The sequence below is a fragment of the Protomyctophum parallelum genome, assembly GCF_964188405.1.
Source record: "Protomyctophum parallelum genome assembly, chromosome: 16".
Lineage (NCBI taxonomy): Eukaryota > Metazoa > Chordata > Actinopteri > Myctophiformes > Myctophidae > Protomyctophum > Protomyctophum parallelum.
The window spans coordinates 40040039-40063886 of NC_139711.1; the positions used below are offsets into that span (position 1 = coordinate 40040039).

Sequence of the window (23848 nt, forward strand, 5' to 3'; positions counted from 1 at the left end):
CACAAGACCGGGTGGTTACGAATGTATACGTCATTCCATCTCTCTCCCATCTTGCCCAAAAACAATATTTTTGTTGTTAACTTGTATAGCACATTTAATCAGCAAGGGAATTTAAAGTGCTTAAATTTACACAAAAGACATTTACATTAAGACATTAAAAGACACACAGACAGAAACACAAGAAAAGACACCTGAAAACTATTTGAACATAACCGGAAAACATTATTTACATGCAATGTCTTACAGCTTTAAAAATCTGAAAATAATAAACCAAAGTGAAAGTAAAAATAGTTGAACAGTGGAGAATATATTCTTTAAAAGGCAGAGGCAAGTTGTTCAGCTTTGATTTTAAAAAGCTGTCTACTCTCCATATTTAGTTGCGACTCTGGGTTCAGAAAGCAGACCAGCCACAGACGACCGGAGAAGTCTGGATGGTCCGTGACATACTACAGAAATGACCCTAAACAATTCAGTGTTTTTTATAAACAGTAGTCTTGTGAAATGAATTATTTGACAGACAGGGAGCCAGTGTAAACATCATAGAACTGGAATGATATCATCCACACAAACAGTGTTCTGAATCAACTGCAGCAGCAGTCCCACAGGGACACCTGTGAACGTGTTCTACTCCACAATAGATCCAACTATTGTACTTTTACTCCACTACAATTATTTGAGAGCTTTAATAATCAAAATGTAGATTTAGATTGTTATTGCAAAACATACATTAACCAGCAGCCCTAAATACATTTCGGCCATTTAAAAAAATAGCCGATCTACAAGCTGTGGATCTGCTATTTTCAAAGCATTATTATACATTTGAAAACTTTAAATGGGACGTAATGCACAAATAGTACTTTTACTTTTGTTACTTTAGGGTACATTAGGGTACCTTGTATTTTACTCAAGTAAATGTTGAATTCCGGACTTTTTACTTTTACTTTCAGTACTTTTTCCAATTCAGCAAAGGAGCTCCTCATCCCGGTGGGGCAGCGGTGGCCGAACGGTTTGCGGAGTGGTCTTGATATCGGAAGGTCGCTAGTTCATATCCCCGGACCGGCACGTTAAAATGACCACCGCTGAAGTGCCCTTGGACAAGGCATTGAACCCCTACCATGAAATGTTCTATGAGCAGGGCCTGGCTGTAAACAAGTTCTTGAGCTTAGTCCAGTTACCCTGGGTAAACATAGTAACTTTCTTTCTTTCTTTTTTTCATCCATGTCTTCTCTCTCTCTCTAAGGAGGCCGACGTGGAGCCTTTGACAGACGTGCTGTCCTCCATGTCCATGCTCCTCATCCATGTCTTCTCTCTCTCTCTCAGGAGGCCGACGTGGAGCCTTTGACAGACGTGCTGTCCTCCATGTCCATGCTCCTCATCCATGTCTTCTCTCTCTCTCTCAGGAGGCCGACGTGGAGCCTCTGACAGACGTGCTGTCCTCCATGTCCATGCTCCTCATCCATGTCTTCTCTCTCTCTCTCTCTCTCTCTCTCTCTCTCTCTCAGGAGGCCGACGTGGAGCCTCTGACAGACTTGCTCTCCTCCACGTCCATGCGCTCCTGCCTGATGTTCCCTCGCGCCACGCTGGCACACAGCGGGCGATACTACTGTCACGTTCACGAGGGAGTCCAAGACCTCAGCGCCTCCGCCAACATCAACATCACTGTGCTCGGTGAGACCGTTTTACCCACAAGCACGCACGCACACGCACATGCACACACATCAACATCACTGTGCTCGGTGAGACAGTTTTACCCTCACGCACGCACGCACATCGCACGCACACTCTCAAAATAAACTGATGCTGGATAGATTATTATTGCGGGACTTTTGTGTGGCTCTCTACTTACCTGTATATGTTTCATTCTTAAGCCATGGGTGAGAGAAACTATTAAGACACCTTTTGTTTATAGAGAAATCATCTGGAATTTATTTCTGTTCAAGGTGATTTCTCAGAGAATATAAATGTGCGATTTAATCTCCTATAATTCAATGTGGTGAGTGATCCTGAGGTCTAGATTTAGACTTTAGAGGTTTATAGGAATGCCTTATTGTGCGTTTTACTGTAAGAGCCTTCATAGTTTCTGACCATTCCATTTCCAGTGGTGGAAAGTAGCTAAGTATATTTTTTAAGTACTGTACTTGCATAATGAGTATGTTGTACTTTTGGTACTTTAAGTGCATTTTGATACCAATACCTTTGTACTTTTACTCAAGTAAATCATGAATTCCGGACTTTTAACTAAGGCCTCACTCACACCTTTCGATCTACAACATTAATGCATGCTAGATGTACTGTAAGCAAGATGTAAGTGTCATGGCCGCCCCAATGCATTTCCAATGGAAGTCACATGGTTTGATACAACATTTTGGACTACAAGCTGTTGTATGGCTTTCGGCTGTGTTTCGACTGCCCCCCTCCCCCTCATACAACACAAATGTTGTGTCAAACCATGTGACTCCCATTGGAAATGCATTGGGGCAAGATGTATCACACCCTTTGTATACAACAAGCATACATCAGTCTGTTGCGAAGGTGTGAGTGAGGCCTTGCCGAGAATTTCCATACTTGTAGTATTGATTATTTTACTTAAGTACGTAATGTGCATTCATTTTCCACCACTGTCCATTTCTACCTGGTTCTGTCATTCAGCGTGCACACAGCGTGTCTGTGAATGCTTATTCTGGTTCCAGTGAAGTGTGCTAAGTTTATGAAAGCTTTATAAAAGCTTACGCCGTCATGCTGTACAGCAGGAGTTCACCGTAGAGTTGAGACCCAAAAGAGAGACATTTTGAAGAAGAAAAATAAAATAAAACAGAATAAATAAATGAATGAGATTTCAGATTTCTGTATAATAGTAGTGTTGCACGGTATACGATGATGGCCTGAATTTCACCTCAAATTGCATGAAATATGCATATTTAAATGAGTTAATCCCTCTATTAACCTTCTTCTCTTCGTCACCATGCAGAGAAAGGCTTTGTGGTCCTGAGGCCTGCTCAGGAACGGAACATTTCAGCGAAGCTGCATGAAAACATGGAGCTGAGGGTGGAGATCGAAGCCTACCCTCTGCCTCAGGTCCACTGGAGCAGAGAGAAGGGCACCATCAACGGGGACAAAACCATCACCACGCGCCAAGACCCAACCCACGAGACCAGGTGAAACAATAAGAGAACAAGACCTACTTTAAAGATAAACTTTTCAACCTTGACAATGCTCTGCATACTAGTACGGTATATCACGGTTGAAGGCCCTGCATGCACGCAAATTAAATTGCATGACAAATATTTGGAGCCATATGGACAGTCCAAATAAGGAAACATAAGTCTTTGGCCTACGTTATAGGGTGTTCACTGAGTGACAACCTCTGGAGACATTCAGCCCATGTCACTCAGCACCAGATAAGGATTTGGCAGAGAGATTCACGGCAGTGTTGACTTGAGAGGCCTCGCGGCCTCTCTGTCAACACCACACATGGGATCTGTAAACACTAAACAGACAATTATGTTGAAGAATATACGCGAATGGGTCGCAACAAGGAAACATGCGGAAAGCAAGCGATCTCTTACATACAGATGCCATTTGAGAACTTCACACATCATGCCATTGTCAAAACAGTGGATTGTCAGAACATTGTCAGTGAGAAAGGAGGGCATTTGCAATGGTGTTGTTATGCAAATGAAATTCAGATTATTTTGTCGAGTGTCGAAAATGGTCGACAAGGGACAATTGTTTTTGCCACCCGCAAGGCTAAACAGTGAAAAGAACCTTGGGAAAACAAGTATTTCCAGATAAAATGCAGGATAAGTAGAAAGTGTTGGAATGACACATCTGGTAGTTGGTTGGCTTTACATTACAATTGTTTTACTACAGTAAATCCTTCAATTACATGCAGTAATGATTTTACATTGTTATATTGTGCCTTAATTAGTTTGTGCAAAAAAAGCATTTTCCCAAAAGGGCGCATAATCACGCAAACTTCCTGCATATTTCACAACTTCTCGCATATTTCACTGCATAAAATCACATAAAACCCTGCACATGTTGCAACTTTTCACATATTTCACTTCATGAACAATTTCACTGCATAAAATCACCCCAACCCTGCATATTTCATTGCAAAATCAAGGATTGTAGTCCGTGTTTTTTCTGGAGGGTCTAATATATTCTATGTCTATGACCTCAGGTATGTCAGCACGCTGACCTTGGTGCGGGTCAGGACAGACCAGAAAGGCCTCTACACTGTCCTCGTCACCAACGGAGATGACACCAAGGAGCTGACCTTTGACCTGGAAGTGCAAGGTGAGATACATTCATGAGAAATGAATCCTTTAAAATCGAGGAAGCTGCATCTGTGTCCATAACAGCTGGTCTGTAACTCTGAGAGTGTACAAATGGAACTCAAATGGATTCTACGGGTCCATCTGGTTCCATTTGTACACTCTCAGAGTTAAGGGGTCCTTGACTCCTTGCAAATAAAACATTTGAGAACCAATAGTACTAGTTGGATTCCTAATGTGTCTGTTACCAAGTGGAAAAGTGGAAAGTGTCAGTGAAAAAAAAGGAAAATGAAAGAATGGACCAGGAGGCATGCAGGCTTGCAGGTGAAAAAGAAAAGTTCTTAAAGTATAAAAAAAAAGTGGACAACTAAAGAAAAGGCAACTTAAACAACACAACTTAAATGAGAGGTACAGGTGTCAACCTCTCCCCATGGCAGCCTACTCTCAACTGAACCATTCCCCATTTATATAGACTACTGACTCCACCCCTGGCTAAGTAGTCAGCCAATCCCAATGTACTAGCAATCCACCCGAGATGCTCCCCAGAATGTAATGAGCTCTTCAGGCACCACCCCACTACACAGGCTTCAAGGCAGCTCCCCAATAATGGCATCTAAACACAAGCAGTTTAGAGTCATATACCACAGCAGAATGTGCAGATTGTGCATCTTCTGTGGGACTGAGAATCTACAGGTCACACAAGCATACAATACAGCATGAATACGATAAATGTGTATTGTTGAACATTATAAATACAATGAATGTATATTGTTGAACATCAGACATTTAGACCAGGGGTTTTCAACTGATGGTGAACCAGGGACCACCACCCTGACTTAGAATCAACCTGGGGACCACTCACTGTTGTGTTGGGTGGGGATATGGGGTAAGGGCTAAGATTAATGCTTTTGTAACACTTGCTATACATCCCTTGTGTATACATTCCACTGTTTCTCAACCAATTGTCCACTGACTAAGTATAATTTCCTAATAATAATGACTCAACCAAACAATCCGCTGCATTTCCCACTCTTGAGATGATAACTCCCTTTTTCTGTTGAATTTCTTGACCTCCAACTTGTCAGTAAATGACTACATGGACGGTCATCATAGGTCACCATGTCATTCAGTTCACTGTTTCTCAACTAGTGGAAAGACATTTTAAAAACATCAACAAATCCTACATTACTAAATGAATGGTCAGGTACCACATGCAATACTTCCAGGGACCACCAGTGGTCCACGGACCACCTGTTAAAAACCCCTGATTTAGACTGTCAGAGGATGCTCTGTCACAGGCTCACAGTGCCATAGTGTCATAGTAAAAAAAAAGTGTCATGAAGAAAACCTGGAGACTTACACTCAGTAATTGATCTTATGATCAAAACAAGAACATTATAATGGTGTGTGAAAAAGAAAGTGGACAAGTTGCCGTGGACAAGACCAAGTCTTTGCCGCGGACACATTTGTCTGCATGTGTACATGGCCATATTGATATTGACTAGTTTAAAAAGCAGGTGTCTTGAGCACATCCAGTTCTTGGCTGGTGCTGGATAAAGCGGACCACTCCTTCTCTGTACATATTGATATTGCCCTCTGTTTACAGTTGATAATATACAGTTCACATACATTAAACTCTTTTGTGATTAGATCATTTTGCCTGTGTATAGTTCCTCCTCAGATTAAAGACCTTTCCGACAGTCCCATCCCTGGGAAGAGGCACTTGGTGACCTGCGCGGCGGAGGGGGTCCCATCCCCGACCGTCCACTGGTACAGCTGTGACAGCATGCTCAAGTGAGTCTATCCATCATTATGGTGATCTGTCAAACACTGACCACTAGGGGGCTGGCCGTCCACTGCTACAGCTGTGACAGCATGCTAAAGTGAGTCCATCCATCATCACCACGGCGATCTGTCAAACAATGGACTGGGGGGTAGTGGGAAAAACCATAGTCATAGAAAGGTAGACGCCTCCTTCGCCACTGCAATTCATTGGAGCGACCTGTCTCGCACTGAGGGCGGAAGTGCGCCCATAGAGTTATATGGACATGAGCGTCATGGCGGCCTCCAGTCCAGTCACGTGACTCACGTCCCTTCCTTTCATTACGTTCCTTGGCACCAACGCAGAAGGCCCCCAGAGCCGGAAGAGGCGTCTACCTTTCTATGTCTATGGGAAAAACTACTACTGTACATTTCTTTACCCAAGTAAAAGTATCAAAACTGCAATATAGTCGTACTCTGTAGTAGTATCACAATGTACTTGAGTAATACATTGCGTTGCGATGCATTGTGAGCTTGTTTGCTATTTTCAAAATATATTTTCATACATTTGAAAACTTGAAATGGGACATATTGCATAACGAGTAGTTTTCTACATTTTGATGCCAATACTTTTGGTACTTTTACCAAATCAAGCACATTTTTAATTCCAGACTTTTACTCGTAGTTGTAGTTCTACATTGATTGCAGTATTGGGACTTTTACTTAAGTAAAGAATGCGAGTACTTTATCCCACCACTGTTAACTACTAGAAAAAGCTCGTAAGGAGACCGGAGAATCATTGACTTTAACACCGTTGTGTTTTATTTTTGACCTGAACTATAGATGTAGCAACAACACGTCTGCAGTCTGGCGGCCCGTGGTAGCTGACCTAGAGACCGTCAGCATCCAGACCAACGTCAGCTACAACGAGAGCCGAAAGGTGGGCCAGGTGCGCAGCCAGGTGACCTTCCACAAACCCCAGCAGGTCATGGTGCGATGTGAGGCCACGAACCGGGGAGGGATGGACCGGCGCGACATCAAGCTAGTGTCCAACAGTAGGTGTTTTATCATCAAGCTAGTGTCCAACAGTAGGTGTTTTATCATCAAGCTAGTGTCCAACAGTAGGTGTTTTATCATCAAGCTAGTGTCCAACAGTAGGTGTTTTATCATCAAGCTAGTGTCCAACAGTAGCTGTTTTATCATCAAGCTAGTGTCCAACAGTAGGTGTTTTATCATCAAGCTAGTGTCCAACAGTAGCTGTTTTATCATCAAGCTAGTGTCCAACAATAGGTGTTTTATCATCAAGCTACAGTAGTGTCCAACAGTAGCTGTTTTATCATCAAGCTAGTGTCCAACAGTAGCTGTTTTATCATCAAGCTAGTGTCCAACAGTAGCTGTTTTATCATCAAGCTAGTGTACAACAGTAGGTGTTTTATCATCAAGCTAGTGTCCAACAGTAGCTGTTTTATCATCAAGCTAGTGTCCAACAGTAGGTGTTTTATCATCAAGCTAGTGTCCAACAGTAGGTGTTTTATCATCAAGCAAACAAACCAGAACTTCCTTTTCCCTCAAACCGATGTTTCTCAAAAAAAGCTGCAGGCTACGAGAGTTTTTATTGTTATTCTTCCGGTTTGAGGGAAAAGGAAGTTCGGGTTTGTTGTTCCTGCCTGTCAACTACAAAACAATACTACAACATGACTTAACGATATCATCTGCTCCCGAGCGGATCATATACCGAAATGAAACAGAGACCAGGCTTTCCTCCGAGGTGGTGGAAAGCCTGGTGAGGCGAGGTTACTTGAGACCATATTGTCTACAAATGTCTTCTAAATCAAGTGGTGCTCAAAGTTTTTCATGTCAAGGTATTTGGCTGACGATCCCCATCTCAAAATGTTTTGCTTCAGGGACCCCCCAGAAACAAAGACTTGAGTTAAAAATGAAAGAATATATATGATAGCAGATCTACAAGCTTATTTTTGTTAGTTTTCGTCATTGAAAAAGGGTAGTCGACCTTTTTTTGGTCATAGTTTCAACATTGCATTTGACCAAAATACACTAGCACTATTCACAACCTACAGTTTGATGATGTGACTGCGTACAAGAGTCATAACTACATTTCAAAAGTCTTTGTTATTAAATGCTGTCTTCTTTCTTCTGTTAAAGCACTTTTCTCCCAGGTGGCCATATTGGCTGCCGTTCTGGCTTTGGTAGTCATCATCATCATCTCCATCATCATCCTCATCGCCGTTTGGAGGAAGGTTAGACTTGTTCACTATCGCCATTAGAAAAACATATTGGTTACCATAATTCACCACAAATGAGCCAAAAGAGTTATTAAGAGTATATTAAGAGTATATTAATATTAAGAGTCAGCAATGAGGAAGATTTACATTTGTGTACGAGTGTAGTATGTGATCTGAGGTGGTGGAAAGTAACTTATACATTTACTCAAATACTGTACTTAAGTACAATTTAGAGGTATTTGTATTGAGTATTTCCAATTTGCACTACATTTATTTGAAAACCTTTATTACTACTATTTACTAGTATACTTTTAATTATTATTACAAACCATGCATTAACCACACATGAACTTTAAGTACATTTTGATACCAATACTTTTGTCATTTTTACTCAAGTGCATTTTGAATTCTGCACTTTTACTTAATTGTAACATAGTATTTCTACTACATTGCAGTATTGTTACTTAAAAAAAAAAAAAAAATGTACTTTTTCCACCACCGCTTACGTTTGTGTACGAGTGTGTTTTTTAACAAAGTATGTGATCTGTTGCTTTGTTCCCAGAAGCCTCGGTATGAGATCAGATGGAAGGTGATTGAGTCTGTGAGTCTGGATGGCCATGAATACATCTACGTGGACCCCATTCATCTCCCCTATGACCTGGCCTGGGAAATGCCCAGAGACAACCTGGTGCTGGGTAGGGCAGTGCTTCTATGCTTCTAATCTATGTAAAGCACTTTGGATAAAAGCGCTATACAAATGCACCATTTACTTAATGACATCAATGCTGATTTAATCTATTCACATTATAGTGCTACCTGAAATCAACTCACAGATCACGTGTTTTATAATTTAACCGCATTAACCCTGGCATCCAAAAAATAGCTAAAGTAAGTCGATAACGAGTTGCAATGCGACACATTCTGAGCTTGTAAATCAGCTATTTTCACTGTGCATCAAACAGCAATATAGGGCTTAAATTAAAAATGGATCCATTTTAGCCTTCTGATGTAACGCAGACAGTAGGTAATAAGTTAGAATTACAATGACGTTTCCTTGCCCTCAGTTTATGGCGTAATGATTTAACTTCCAACTGTTTATTTTCCATTTCTTTCATTGATTCCACTGTTTCGTCTCGCAGGTCGCACTCTTGGGTCGGGTGCGTTCGGCCGGGTGGTCGAAGCCACTGCCTATGGTCTCGGCCATTCCCAGTCCAGCACAAAGGTGGCTGTGAAAATGCTCAAATGTAAGATTTATAACATTTTCCACCCTAGCTGCGCTTTAGCATCCAGTCTATACAGTCTGTATATTAAGTCTATACAGCAAATATAATTCGTATGGTATACATACTAATAATGCATCCCAACACCCCGATGTGCTTTAGTTTGCTTGCCAACCTGGGCCTGGTATGTCAGCCAACGTGTTATTTTGTTGTTCTGTGAGGCAGCATGATTCCCTCTGGGCTGGCCCACCATAGTTGAATTTATGTTTTCTTCCCCCCCTACTCACCCTGTTCTCATAGCTACCTTTCTTTGGCCTCCATTCATAGTCTCTTTATTTATTCAGTGGTGGAAAAAGTACTCAAATGTTTTACTTAAGTAAGAGTATCAATACTGCAATATAGTCGATACTCGATGTACTTGAGTAAAAGTGCAAAAGTATTGGCATCAACATGTACTTAAAGTACCAAAAGTAAAAGTACTACTTATAAAGAAGGTCCCATTTCAAGTTTTCAAATCCATACAAATCTTTTGAAAATAGCAGATCTACAAGCTCACAATGCGTCACATCATTGTGAGCTCGTACATCGGCTATTTTCGAATGGCCCAAATGTATAAATAGGACTGAAGTGATTCATGTTTTGTAATAATAATCAAAACCTATACAAAGTATCTAGTAACTCAAGTTTTCAAATAATTGTAGCAGAGTAAAAGTATAATGTTTGGCCTCCAAGATGTATAGTGGAGCAAGTAACTCAAGTAAAGTACACGTACCTCAATATTGTACTTACAGTACTTCCACTACGTACCACTGTATTTATTTATTTTCTCTTGCTCCCTCCTGCCATGCAGCCACGGCCAGGAGAAGTGAGACTCAGGCCCTGATGTCCGAGCTGAAGATTATGAGTCACCTGGGTCCTCACCTCAACATAGTCAACCTGCTGGGAGCCTGCACCAAACAAGGTGAGTCATCTGCAGTCCTCACCTCAACAACCTGCTGGGAGCATGCACTAAACAAGGTGAGTCATCTGCAGTCCTCACCAGAGTGTATAGTAGGAGAGTAGCGACGCGCTTTGATCTCGCCGCAACGCGGGTGCCTATAGTTCCAAACATTGCTCCTATGGCTGGAACTATCCCATTGAGATTGAGAATGAGCACTTCCACATTCCATTGTTACAATGGTAGTCAATGCCAGTATCGCCACTCTCTTACTATATTACTCTGGTCCTCACCTCAACAACCTGCTGGGAGACAGCACCAAACACGGTGAGTCACCTGTAGTCCTCACCTCAACAACCTGCTGGGAGCCTGCACCAAACACGGTGAGTCACCTGTAGTCCTCACCTCAACAACCTGCTGGGAGACAGCACCAAACACGGTGAGTCACCTGTAGTCCTCACCTCAACAACCTGCTGGGAGACAGCACCAAACACGGTGAGTCACCTGTAGTCCTCACCTCAACAACCTGCTGGGAGCCTGCACCAAACAAGGTGAGTCACCTGTAGTCCTCACCTCAACAACCTGCTGGGAGACAGCACCAAACAAGGTGAGTCACCTCACCTCAACATCGTCAACCTGCTGCATGGGAGCATGCAACAAACAAGGTGACATCACATCCCCCACTAACTTCCAGTGGTGGAGAAATTACTCATATGTTTTACTCAAGTAAAAGCATCAATACTGCAATGTAGAAATAGAAAATAAATAGAAATTCTAAATTCCTTGCACTTCAGTATAACCCATTCTGAACGGGCACCCATTTTGGTGTCAGCATCATGTTATGCTTTAGCTATTTAAAAATAGCAGATCTACAAGCTCATATCGCGCCACCGAGTGGCGCGATACGAGCTTGTAGGTCTGCTATTTTTGAAAAATCGAAGAGCGACTGACATTTTTAGAATCTGATCTCAGGTCAGAATGGGTTCATCAGACCAGCGTGTGTCCGGCGGAAACCTCGTATGAATCTGATCTCAGGTCAGAATGGGATAAGGGACAAAAGTATTGGCCTCAAAATGTACTACATGTATGTATGTGCCACGTCTCTGTGTGTGTGTACAGTACGTACATCTGTAATCCATGTGACTCGAGAACCGTTCGCCCCGCCGACTTCAAATTTGACACATGCCTTCCATAGCCCCATGGGGAGTGCAGCTGCAATGTTTCGAGTCGATCGAACCCACGGTTGTCCAGAACCGCCACAAAAGGCCTCTCTCTGCCCAGGCTCTGGACAAGGCTCCATATGGAGCTGGCCTGTTCTGACATCACAAATATGTTATGACATCAGCATAAGACTCCATATTTGGGCATGCCTGACAAAGAACTTCATATATGGGCATAAAAGGTCCATGCCAGTGCCCGATGGGCACCGCTCTAGTACAGTAAATGCCAGGTTTCTACCTGCTATTCCTGTTACTTTAATTAGCATGATACAAATTCCAAGGTCACGTGTGGCCTAGAGCGTCGCTTATAATTGAGTTAATGACAGTAATCCTCCTGTTGTACCAACCACAACCAGGTCCTCTGCACCTGGTGACTGAGTACTGCTGCTTTGGAGACTACCTGTTAATGACAGTACCTCCTGTTGTACCAACCAGGTCCTCTGTACCTGGTGACTGAGTACTGCCGCTATGGGGACCTGGTGGACTACCTGCACAGGAACAAGCAGAGCTTCCTGCAGTACCACGTTGCTGAGAAGAACCAGGGAGGAGACTCCGGCTGCCACGATATCTCTGATGGCAGCAGCAGTACCCCACTGAGCCACAGGAAAGGGTGAGCAGCAGCGAGCACACCTTTATAACTGTACAAACACTTTTTCCCTGTTTTCCACTGGTTCCGTTCTTTATTTTTTTCGAATGGTTTCACATCACATCTGCATCATCTTCCAACCTGAATAGTGACACGCTCACTTTGGTTCCCACTTCAGGGTATTTTGTGGTCCAAATCTGAACCAACTTTTAGGGATCTGAACCAAAATAACCCCGGTGGAAAAGGGGCCCTACTGCACACACATTGCACAAACCTACACTCAAGGGTCATACTGTATAGACCGATTGATTGATTGATTGATTGATTGATTGATTGACAAAAAGACAGGCTTGTTTACATTGTGGTCCACTAAACCACTTTTAGTGGGTGCAGACTGCAGACCAATTTCAATCAATCTATGTAAAGCGCTTTGGATAAAAGCACTATATAAATGCACCATTTACCATTTAACCACAACAAAACACTACACAACAATATAGAAAATGTAAATATATAGAGATTAAATTCATGATAAAACCTTGAGTCCAGACCTTGAGGGTCTCTAAATAGACCTTACAGGTCTGTAATTCTATACAAATGGAACCAAATGGACCCTTAATTATCCATACTAGAATTCTCCAGTAGGGGGAGCTCTGATCCAAGTCGTGCCTCATCCAATATTCAAAAAGTGAAGTTCATGTGTTAGTTTTATAACAATGCCTTTTAATTGTATAATTAAAGTTAATCAATAACTTTTTTTACTTTTCATTTAAAAATGTATCTATGAAAAACTTATTTCTGTTTATTTACTATAGGACTATGTATTTCATTTGCTTCAAAATGTAATGTTACATGTGAAATATAAGTTTGGCAGTGAAAAAAGTAGTTTTAGTCGATGAAAACAACACTGACATAGACATGAGTAACAGTATTTCTCTCCCTCCAGCTACGTGTCGTTTGGCTCAGAGTGTGACGGAGGCTACATAGACATGAGTATAACAGTATTTCTCTCCCTCAGCTACGTGTCGTTTGGCTCAGAGTGTGACGGAGGCTACATAGACATGAGTATAACAGTATTTCTCTCCCTCAGCTACGTGTCGTTTGGCTCAGAGTGTGACGGAGGCTACATAGACATGAGTATAACAGTATTTCTCTCCCTCAGCTACGTGTCGTTTGGCTCAGAGTGTGACGGAGGCTACATAGACATGAGTAACAGTATTTCTCTCCCTCCAGCTACGTGTCGTTTGGCTCAGAGTGTGACGGAGGCTACAAAGACATGAGTATAACAGTATTTCTCTCCCTCAGCTACGTGTCGTTTGGCTCAGAGTGTGACGGAGGCTACATAGACATGAGTAACAGTATTTCTCTCCCTCCAGCTACGTGTCGTTTGGCTCAGAGTGTGACGGAGGCTACATAGACATGAGTAAGGACGAGCCCTCCATCTACGTACCCATGCAGGAGCAGATCGACACCATCAAATACGCAGACATCCAACCGTCTCCGTACGAGTCTCCCTACCAGCAGGAGGCGCTCTACCAGGAACAAGGTTAGAGCTCACTCCATTTATCCGTGCGTGTGTAAATGCATGCCAGTACTGCACTTCGCGTTCGGAAATAGAGCACTGACTGAGCGCACTGTACAATGCAAACTAATAGGCGAGTGCGCTCCGGTGCGGAATTTCCGAATGCGCCCCTTAGGTACAACTTTGAGGTATTCGTACTTTACTTGAGTATTTCCAATTTCCAATACTTTTATACTTATACTCCACTACATTTATTGGAAAACTTTAGTTACTAGTTCCTTTGTAGATTTGGATTGTTATTACAAAACGTACATAAACCACTTCAGTCCTATATGCATTTCTGCCATTATTGTAGTAAAAAAAACATTAGGTAGCCTACTTTTCCCACCACTACTGGTTACTATGCGGTGTGGTCAGGTATGTGTATGTCTGCACGTTTAAATGTCTATATGTGTGTATGACTGTGTATGTTTATGCATGGAAGGTTGGACGGCACGATAGGGATCAAGTTGACCGCAGGGTGAACAGAGGACACACAGAAGTATAATTATCTCTGTCTGTCTGTAGGTTCCGTGGTGGAGTCGTCGATGGTCATCAGTGACTCTACCTCACTCAGCTACAATGACCTGCTGGGCTTCAGCTACCAAGTTGCAAAGGGAATGGAGTTCCTTGCCTCCAAGAACGTAGGATATCATATTATTATCACGTCTGTTATTCTGTAAACACTGGCTTGGTGATGTAGCCTATTTACCTGATTTTATATATTGTCCTTGGTTGGTCATGATGAACCTTGAAACCTTCTCCATTATTTAACAGATGTTAAACGGTATGTTATGTTTTTCAGAAACGAACACCCTATTTCATACGTACTAAAATGTGCTTTAGTACGACACTTTTTTTTTGTTTATAGTATTTTATTCGTTTTTATTTTTATTTTTAATTTTGACAGCGTACAGTACAGTACATCTTAATCTGGGCATGGACTGTCCCAACGTTGGGTCAGCTTGTAATGCGCCGAAAAAAGAAAAATAATGGAACAAGAATAACTAAAAACATTAAAATAAGAGAAAATGAAAGAAAAGAGAGACCAACAGACAAACAAAAAGAGGGGCAAATAACAAAGCCAATGGTTGTCATTACTATACTTAAATGATTAACTGAGATAGTAACAAAGACAAAAATACGCAAACATTAGCCAACAATGACATGCCCAACACAGGGACACCATGTTGAAAGTGCGTGTATCGTTTGTCCCATTCCAGTGTGTCCATCGGGACCTCGCAGCCAGGAACGTATTGATCTGCGAGGGCAAGCTGGTGAAGATCTGTGACTTTGGGCTGGCCAGAGACATCATGCACGACACCAACTACATATCTAAAGGCAGCGTGAGTGACTGACGACACACACTGGATTTTAACTATCAATTATATAGATCTGTGACTTTGGCCTGGCCAGAGACTGAGTGACTGACACACACTGGTTAATAGAACTATAGTTGGTGTGGCCGTGTTCAACCTTTTGTGAGTTTTTATGTTGCCTGTCCTACAGCCTGATACCGTGGCGTCTACTCTACAATGTTGTCAGTACTGATAATTATGCTAAGCTGTCTCAATGCTGTATGTCTGTCTGTCTGTACTGTATGTGCAGGCCAGGGCATAATGCGATGTAGCTCCATCTTGGCAATGAAGGGCCGCTGCTAATCTTTTTGTGGTGCGTGTAATCAATCTTTGTCTCTATCCTTGTAGACCTTCCTGCCCCTGAAGTGGATGGCACCAGAAAGTATCTTCCATAACCTGTACACGACCCTTAGTGATGTCTGGTCCTTTGGCATCCTGCTCTGGGAAATCTTTACCCTTGGTCAGTACACACACATGCACAGTGACACACGCACACGCATAAGCACGCACGCACACACCAGTTTGAGGAGCTCACGTCTTTGTGTGTCTATGATGTCTATGATACATCTGTAACTGTAAGAGATCAATTTCCATGCTCAGGGTTGTCTTGTGCACAAAGATTCTACTTAAAACAGTTCATTGTTCTATTTCAGATATCCATGCTGTGTGTGTGTGTGTGTGTGTGTGTGTGTGTGTGTGTGTGTGTGTGTGTGTGCGTGTGCGTGCGTGCATGGAATTGTGTACAGAATCTTATCCAACGATAACAAAATGTTGTTTTGCATCTGGGATACATCTTATCAAATGGTGGTCCGTGCCGTTGCTCAAATGCCGAATAAATAATGAGCCTTGATATGAAAAGGGTTTAAAACCACTGATGTAGAGCTGTTAAATGACGTCACATTGCGTTGCAGGAGGAACGCCGTATCCTGACCTCCCTATGAACGAGCTGTTCTACAGCGCTCTGAAGAGAGGCTACCGCATGGCCAAGCCTGCTCACGCCTCTGACCAAATGTAAGTGTTCTATAGCCCTCTGAAGAGAGGCTACCGCATGGCCAAGCCTGCTCACGCCTCTGACCAAATGTAAGTGTTCTACAGCGCTCTGAAGAGAGGCTACCGCATGGCCAAGCCTGCTCACGCCTCTGACCAAATGTAAGTGTTCTACAGCGCTCTGAAGAGAGGATACCGCATGGCCAAACCTGCTCACGCCTCTGACCAAATGTAAGTGTTCTATAGCGCTCTGAAGAGAGGCTACCGCATGGCCAAGCCTGCTCACGTCTCTGACCAAATGTAAGTGTTCTACAGCCCTCTGAAGAGAGGCTACCGCATGGCCAAGCCTGCTCACGTCTCTGACCAAATGTAAGTGTTCTATAGCCCTCTGAAGAGAGACTACCGCATGGCCCTCTGAAGAGAGGCTACCGCATGGCCAAGCCTGCTCACGCCTCTGACCAAATGTAAGTGTTCTACAGCGCTCTGAAGAGAGGCTACCGCATGGCCAAGCCTGCTCACGCCTCTGACCAAATGTAAGTTAACACTGCTCTGAAGAGAGGCTACTGCATGGCCAAGCCTGCTCATTGCTCATGCCTCCGAACAAATGTAAGTGCCATCGTATCGGGAATACCCTAAAGTAAACCTTTTAGAAAGTGGCAAAGAATAGATTTTTGCTATTTTTGCATGACACTATGATATCTCTGCTGTCGAGGAGAAACCAGTACAATATTTGCCTCTGAGATGTAGTGGAGTAGACGTAAAAGTATTGAAATACTCAAGTAAAGTAAATGTACTTAGTTACTTTACACCACGGCAAATCACTTAACACACATTTAGGGATAATTTGGACAAAACAGGGGCACACTGTACACGGACAGAGGCCGTGGTCATGACGCAGACATATCCATGACTCGCAAAAGAAGAATAAACGAATCCAAATTGTAATTGTCTTTGTTATGCTCACACTGTCTCTCTCACTTGTGTATAGTAATATCAGAATTAAAGACATGGAATAACCGTTTGGTCTCCATGTTGTGTTTTGCAGCTATGAGGTCATGAGGAAGTGCTGGGACGAGAATTTTGAGAAGAGACCCGAGTTCTCCTTTCTGGTCCACTCTATGGGGAACATGCTGGCCGAGGGATATAAAAAGGTACATTATTTATCCCATTTTAGACGGGAACCCATTTTGGTGTTAGCATTACGTTGTGCTTTAGCTATTGAAAAATAGCAGATCAACAAGCTCATATCGCGCCACCGAGTGGCGCGATACGAGCTTGTAGGTCTGCTATTTTTTTTTAATCGAAGAACGACTGACATTTTTAGAATCTGATCTCAGGTCAGAATGGGTTAATCAGACTAGTGTGTGTCCGGCGGAAACCTCGTATGAATCTGATCTCAGGTCAGAATGGGTTATATAGTGGGACACAGTCCGCTGGCCTGCCGCCTGGCAACACAACCACTGGTATAATTCCTGTTATTCTTTTGCTCCTCTCTCCACCACATGAACCCTAGCAAACATTCATGCATTTTCTTTTTAAAGTCTTTTTTTATCCCATGATTTTGCAACTCATTTTCTCACCCAGTGTCAATTATCTAATGTAATCCTGGCTGCGACACTCCCTCTGCCAACCTGGGGAGAGCAAAGGACTGACCTCATGCTTTCCTCAATGCATGAGGAGTCCAAGCTGCTTCTTTTCACCTGACAGGGGGAGTTTACCCCGTTCGATGTACTGTAGCGCGTGGAAGGAACGCGTTATTATCCAACCAGTTTATATCCCCTCCATCAGGCACCCCGGGGGCGAGGTGGCCAGTATCTTTCTGGGTGTCTCTGACGACAGGGTAACATTACATGCGTTAACCCCCCCCCTCCCCCGATCCCATATTCTCTATTCTTCCGACGACAGAAATACAACCAGGTCAACGAGACGTTCATGAAGAGTGACCACCCAGCCGTGGCCCGCACCAAGCCCAGACTGGCCTCTCATCCCTTCCCCATCATGGCCTCCTCCTCTCCCCCCTCCTCCGCGGGCAGCGTCGTCCCTTCAGATCCACACAGCCCCGCCACCAGCCCCAGAGACTCCAGACAGGAGGCCGACGGGGAGGAGGAAGCTGTGGCCTCGTACAACGAATACATCATTCCCATCCCAGACCCCAAGCCGGAGGAAGGCTTCACAGACACCGACGACATCGCCTCATCGGAAAGTCCTGCGAGGTACAGTAGAGCTGCCCACGACATTGAGACATGCACAGCGTCCCTCAAGCAGTGGTGGGGAAAGAGTAGGCTACTCAAACGTTTTACTTAAGTAAAAGTGTCAATACTGCAAATATAGGCTAGTAAATGTACTTGAGCAAAAGTACAAAAGTATTGTCATCAAAATATATTCAAAGTACCAAAAGTAAAAGTACTCATTATGCAGAATGTTCCGTTTCAAGTTTTCAAATGTATAAAAAAATCTTTGGAAAATAGATGATCTACAAGCTCACATGATCGCGACACATTGTAAGCTTGTAAGCCGGCTATCTTCAAATGGCAGAAATGTAGATATAGCTAGTGATGAAGTGATTCATTTGTATCTACAACTACAAAGTAACTAAAGTTTTCAATAATTGTAGTGGAGTAAAAGTAAAAGTATTGGAAATTGGAAATAGTCGAGTAAAGTAGATCTACAATTACCTCAAAATGTACTCAAGTACAATATAAGTAAATGTACTTAGTTACTATACACCACTGCCCTTCAAGACACTGCATATGGCTGCCAAATGCTGGACATGCAAGAAAGAGGAAGCATATTTTGCTTAACAAGATGGGTTTCCTTTTTTCCCCACACCTACCCAGACCCAGCCAGATGTTGAATTGAGACAATCTGTCTTATGTTGCCAGGAAGGAATTAAGGCCACCTCAGCAGACATGAGGACTGTGACTGTACTGTGTGTGTAGTACAGTTTGACTGCAGGGCAGCCCCTAATAAGACTCATCTGGGTTTTCTACAAATGCCTTCTAAATCATGTTTCTGTATCTGTGGTTCTCAAACATTTTCATGTCAAGGACCACCAGAACTATATGTAATTGGCCACCGACCCCCATCTGAAAATATGTCGTTTCAGTCAAATTTGAGTAAAAACTTTCGCTATATATTCAAAGATCTGCGCCACATTTTCACGATTTATCAAAAATAGCTAAAGTATAACAGAATGCTTAAAACACCAACAGGGGTTCCCTTCCAGAAACCTATAGTTGGTCTTCAACTAGGACTCACAGTGCCCCCTAGTGACAGATGAAGAGAAAATGGGGATCCAGATCCATTCACACTGACCTTGCTGTGATCATCGTCATACGTTATGCATAAACATCTGTACAATTTTGTTTGGTTGTAACTAAAAAATCAATAGCATCTTGTTGAAGATCCAGTAGTTCACCAATAGAAGGAGTACAGACTGTACATGGCTGACCGACTGACTGACTGACTGAGTTAATTATTTACCAGGCACTAGCACGACTCGGCAAATTTTTTTGTTTTCCTACATTATTTGTACTATATTTTATTACGTTTTCTTTTAAATAAAATAACATTTAAAACAAACAAACAAACCAACAAAAACTAAGAAATTCCATAAATAAAAAATAATAATAATTTGGAACTAGTGAAAATAGCCGATGTACAAGTTCACAAGGCGATGTGCTGGGAGCTTTTGTGCGCTTCTGTGCGCTTTTGTGTACTTTTAGATCTGCTATTTTCACTAGTTTGAGTCCTGGGCAAAAGTCTAATCTCTCTTTCGGGTCACGGGCTAAAATGTTATGGGAACCACCACTGTTTTAAAGTTGTGTTCCGTTCTCTCATGCAGCTCTCTGGCTCTGGAGGAGGAGACAGACTCCAACATGTCCCAGGAGGACACAGACGAGACCCTCCCAGAGGAGGACCTGCGGGAGGCGGCCGGGGAGAGAGAGGCGTTGCTGGGCTGCTGCGGGACCCCCGATGTAGAGGACAGCTTCCTGTGAACCTCACAAGGAACTTATTAAGGAAGACTGACGTCACGACGGATACGCCACGACACTTTCATGGACGCTTTCATGGGAGGCAAAGCTCACACCGGAAGTCCCATGAAATACATGGCAGTGAATAGAGCCGGCTGGACCAGCTCGACGTGAACATTATTTCTGAACAATTGCGACCTTTGTCATATAAATCGGTTCAGGAATATAAAAGAAGACATATCACAGGTTGTTTTCTAATCACTTGCTTTTCGATTTTTTTGAGGCATCTAAACTGTGGCAGGTATCATTTCTGCCTCGGAGGTATCGCGAGATTTGGCTGCCAAACAGGAAACGGTGGACAATCTCACGATACTACGTTCAGAAAGGTACTTTGTGCTCTTTAGACACAGTAGGCTACATCTATAAAATGAGTGACACAGTGTATACATCAAAAAGCAACACAGCAGACAATAAGACATCTTTTCCAGAAGCGATTACTTTACAAAGGTCTCAGTCATTCAGAAATAGTGTTTGTTCATGAGCTGGTCACCGGGCTCTCATCGACTCCAATGGATTCCACCGAACTTCCGGGTGTAGTTTGGCTCCCGCGGTGCGACGAATCTGCCGTCTGGAATTGTGCGATAGCGAAAATGACGTTGGTGTCTTTACCTTCTTTTTCATACACCTTGTAACCTTATAGAGGAACTTCATGTTGTTCCTGGAGATGGAATGTAGCTCAAATAGACAATGTAGCAGACGTCAGTGAGTACAGTAGGCCATCTTGAAATCTAGCACTTCCTTGAGTGCTCCTTATCACTCAACTCCTGTGTCACAATCACAAAATGGTGAAGTGGACGCAGTGGTTCTCAAAGTGGGGTATGGGGACCCCTAGGGGTCCTTGAGGGAGGTCCAGGCCCCCAGGTAAATGACAGATAGTTAGGAACCAAATGGATCCTTATGGGACTGTAACTAGATAGTTAAATTAACATTGATGTTACAATCTAAATTGGTCCGTACCATAATGCATGTCAAACTGCGGGTCCTTGAAATTAAAATTGTTGAAAATCACTGCTAGAACCGTAGGCTACAAAATCTTCTCTTATGGGGGTCTTTGGCATATCATTTCAAATGGGAGTCCGCAGGTTAATACTGTAAGTCTCAATTTGTGGGTCCTTGACATGAAAAACGTTTAATAACAACAGAATTAGAGCATTGTGGGTAAAAGATCTGTCTGAAGAAGGGCCCAACGCACTTGAAACAACACCGTGGTAATAAATCTCTGCAAGTCTGCAGACATTGTGTTTTCATAAAAATCACAGCTATGGTGAAATTGGCTCAATATGCTCTGATATCCGAGATAAGAATCAGTGATGTGAGGAGAACCGAATAACCACATAAACTCTTGGCATAGAAATACAGTATACAGAAGCATGAGTTAAGTCCGTTGCTCTCCCCAGGTTGGCGGAGGGTGTGTAGAGCCCAGGATCACATTAGATGATTGACACAGGGGTGAAAAATGGGTTACAAAATCGTGGGATAAAAAATATATAAAAAAAAGAAATACAGTATTTAGTTGACCGGGGGGAGTTCTCTTCTTGGTTCACTCTACACCAAATCTCTTGCGCCGAAAATAGTGGTTAGCCATAACTCAAACTTTTACAATACTCCCTCACATTCATCTAGACTTGTTGAAACAGGCCAAATGGTTTAGATGACCAGTGTTTTAGTCAGGGATTTATTATGATTACACTGATGTAGGTCTTGCTGTCTTTTATGTCTTTATTGTCAGTGTTTTATGTACAATAGATTTTGACATTATTGTTCTTCCTCTTGATCCTGCCAGTTTATTCACTTTTATATAATTTTTTATTTTTTTTAGACCAATGTAGTTGTCCACAGCCGTAGACATTTGCAGTCTCATACGGGTGAACACGTACTTTTAATTGTACTCTTTTTTTTTTTTATCAATGCTACGTAAGCAATTATATTCATAAATGTTTATCCCTTTTCAATGTTATTTTCATGACATGACAATGTGGGGAGAATCTAGATGCACTGTTTCAAGTATGAGATGAGTTACACAATGTGGTACTGTGTAGGTAATAGTCCAAGAGGGACTTTTGAATTGTTTTTTAATGCAGTGAAAGCAGACATTGGAAATATAGCTATAGCCATACGATGAAAACATGTTTATGTTATACAGTATATGTGAATTTTGTATATTTCAGATCATCTGTACTAGTGTTGCACTTTATCGTGTTTTAGGAAAACATGGATATTCACAAAAGAGGTAAAGGGTACATTTTATAGGCGATAGAATGGTAGAATCGAGAGTCTTGATCGAAGGATTTTAGATTCGGTTACACGGTGCAGAGATTTTTAACATCGACATACCCATAACGTCAGTCTTTTAGCTACAAGTTCAGCACATCACTGCCTTAGCACAAAATGGTACAAAACAGATTATTTGTATTGACTGTGATAACTGATATTTTGTCTTTTTGTTTTAGCATTCAGGTGACTTGTTGACGAGGGGGTTTGAAGGGCTATTGTAGTTAAGAAACCTAGCAAGACATTTTGAGGACATTTACAATGTAAATGTAGGTACTCTTTTATTTCTTTGCATAATATTCACACTCACAGAAGCTCTATAGTTGCATTACATACACACTACCATTTAAAAACAAATGTTACGCTACTCTGTTTCTATGTAATGTTACACAATTTAGGATGCAGAACACTAAACAAATACCAAAGCTTCTCTTAACGTTTACAAATGTATTTTTTATATGCAGTATTTTACATGTTTTGCAGATGTGAAAATAAAGGTTTATTATCAAAAGGTTTGTGTCTGTCCGTGTGTCCGGAGCTACAGTATACGCACATTGCCGGACCGATCACAGTCAATTGTATTATTATGCACACTGCGAGTGCATCGTTGGACCTCCACACGTGTTTTAATAGTTTGGGAAATATTTAGCTATAATTACGAAATCTTGCCCAGATTCAAATTCATATATATCTCATAGATGGCTGGCATCACGTCTCATGAAGTCCGACATCCTTATTCAGTGTAACTAAATACACGTACTGTACTTAAAGGACAACTTTAGTTTTTTTCAACCAAAAGGTTCATGTTTTAGGTTGGTATTAGAGAAACTAAAAGGTGAGTGTTAATTTTCTTTCATTTGCTGCTTTCTTTCGTTTTGGGGAATTTAGCAGTTTTTGACAAGGGGGCGGGGGCATTCGAGCATGGGGCTAAATATGTATTTTTTTTACAAAATATTATGGCGATTTATTTTTTTATTATTTACTATAGTCCTAATAAACCCCAAGAAATTACATCTGGCCACAAAAGATCACAGGATCTACTGAATGTGACAAACTGACATATTGAGCCTATACACACAGTATAAGCCTTCCCCCAGTAGGCTACCTTCACATTCAGTAGATCATGTGATCTTCTGTGGCCAGATGTAATTTCCTGGGGTTTATTAGGACTATAGTAAATAATAAATAAATAAATCACCATCAAATTTGGTAAAAAGATACATATTTAGCCCCATGCTCGAATGCCCCCGCCCCCCTGTCAAAAACTGCTAAAATCCCCAAAACGAAAGAAAGCAGCAAATGAAAGAAAATTAACACTCACCTTTTAGTTTCTCTAATAACAACCTAAAACATGAACCTTGGTTGAAAAAAACTAAAGTTGTCCTTTAAGTAA

At 42.2% G+C, this 23848-nt stretch overlaps 1 protein-coding gene across 3 annotated transcripts in view; it reads left to right on the plus strand.

The window, feature by feature from the left end:
• pdgfrb (platelet-derived growth factor receptor, beta polypeptide) overlaps positions 1-22966 on the plus strand; it is a 45333-nt gene extending 22367 nt beyond the window's left edge. The window contains exons 6-24 of one of the 3 annotated variants that reach the window (XR_014570516.1): positions 1503-1668; positions 2969-3155; positions 4184-4299; positions 5948-6071; positions 6882-7093; positions 8202-8296; positions 8844-8976; positions 9421-9525; positions 10352-10462; positions 12094-12268; positions 13621-13790; positions 14334-14449; positions 15029-15151; positions 15512-15623; positions 16075-16174; positions 17196-17301; positions 18056-18363; positions 19995-21542; positions 21691-22966. Coding sequence is in view for 2 of the 3 variants with exons in the window: in XM_083786441.1 (XP_083642567.1) it covers positions 1503-1668; positions 2969-3155; positions 4184-4299; positions 5948-6071; positions 6882-7093; positions 8202-8296; positions 8844-8976; positions 9421-9525; positions 10352-10462; positions 12094-12268; positions 13621-13790; positions 14334-14449; positions 15029-15151; positions 15512-15623; positions 16075-16174; positions 17196-17301; positions 18056-18363; positions 19995-20148 (2613 nt within the window). In the remaining variant the exon portion in view is untranslated. Of the gene's footprint in view, positions 1-1502; positions 1669-2968; positions 3156-4183; positions 4300-5947; positions 6072-6881; positions 7094-8201; positions 8297-8843; positions 8977-9420; positions 9526-10351; positions 10463-12093; positions 12269-13620; positions 13791-14333; positions 14450-15028; positions 15152-15511; positions 15624-16074; positions 16175-17195; positions 17302-18055; positions 18364-19994 lie in introns of all 3 variants that reach the window. The other 2 variants (XM_083786442.1, XM_083786441.1) reach the window with 2 other exon arrangements.
• The last annotated feature ends 882 nt before the right edge of the window (positions 22967-23848 follow it).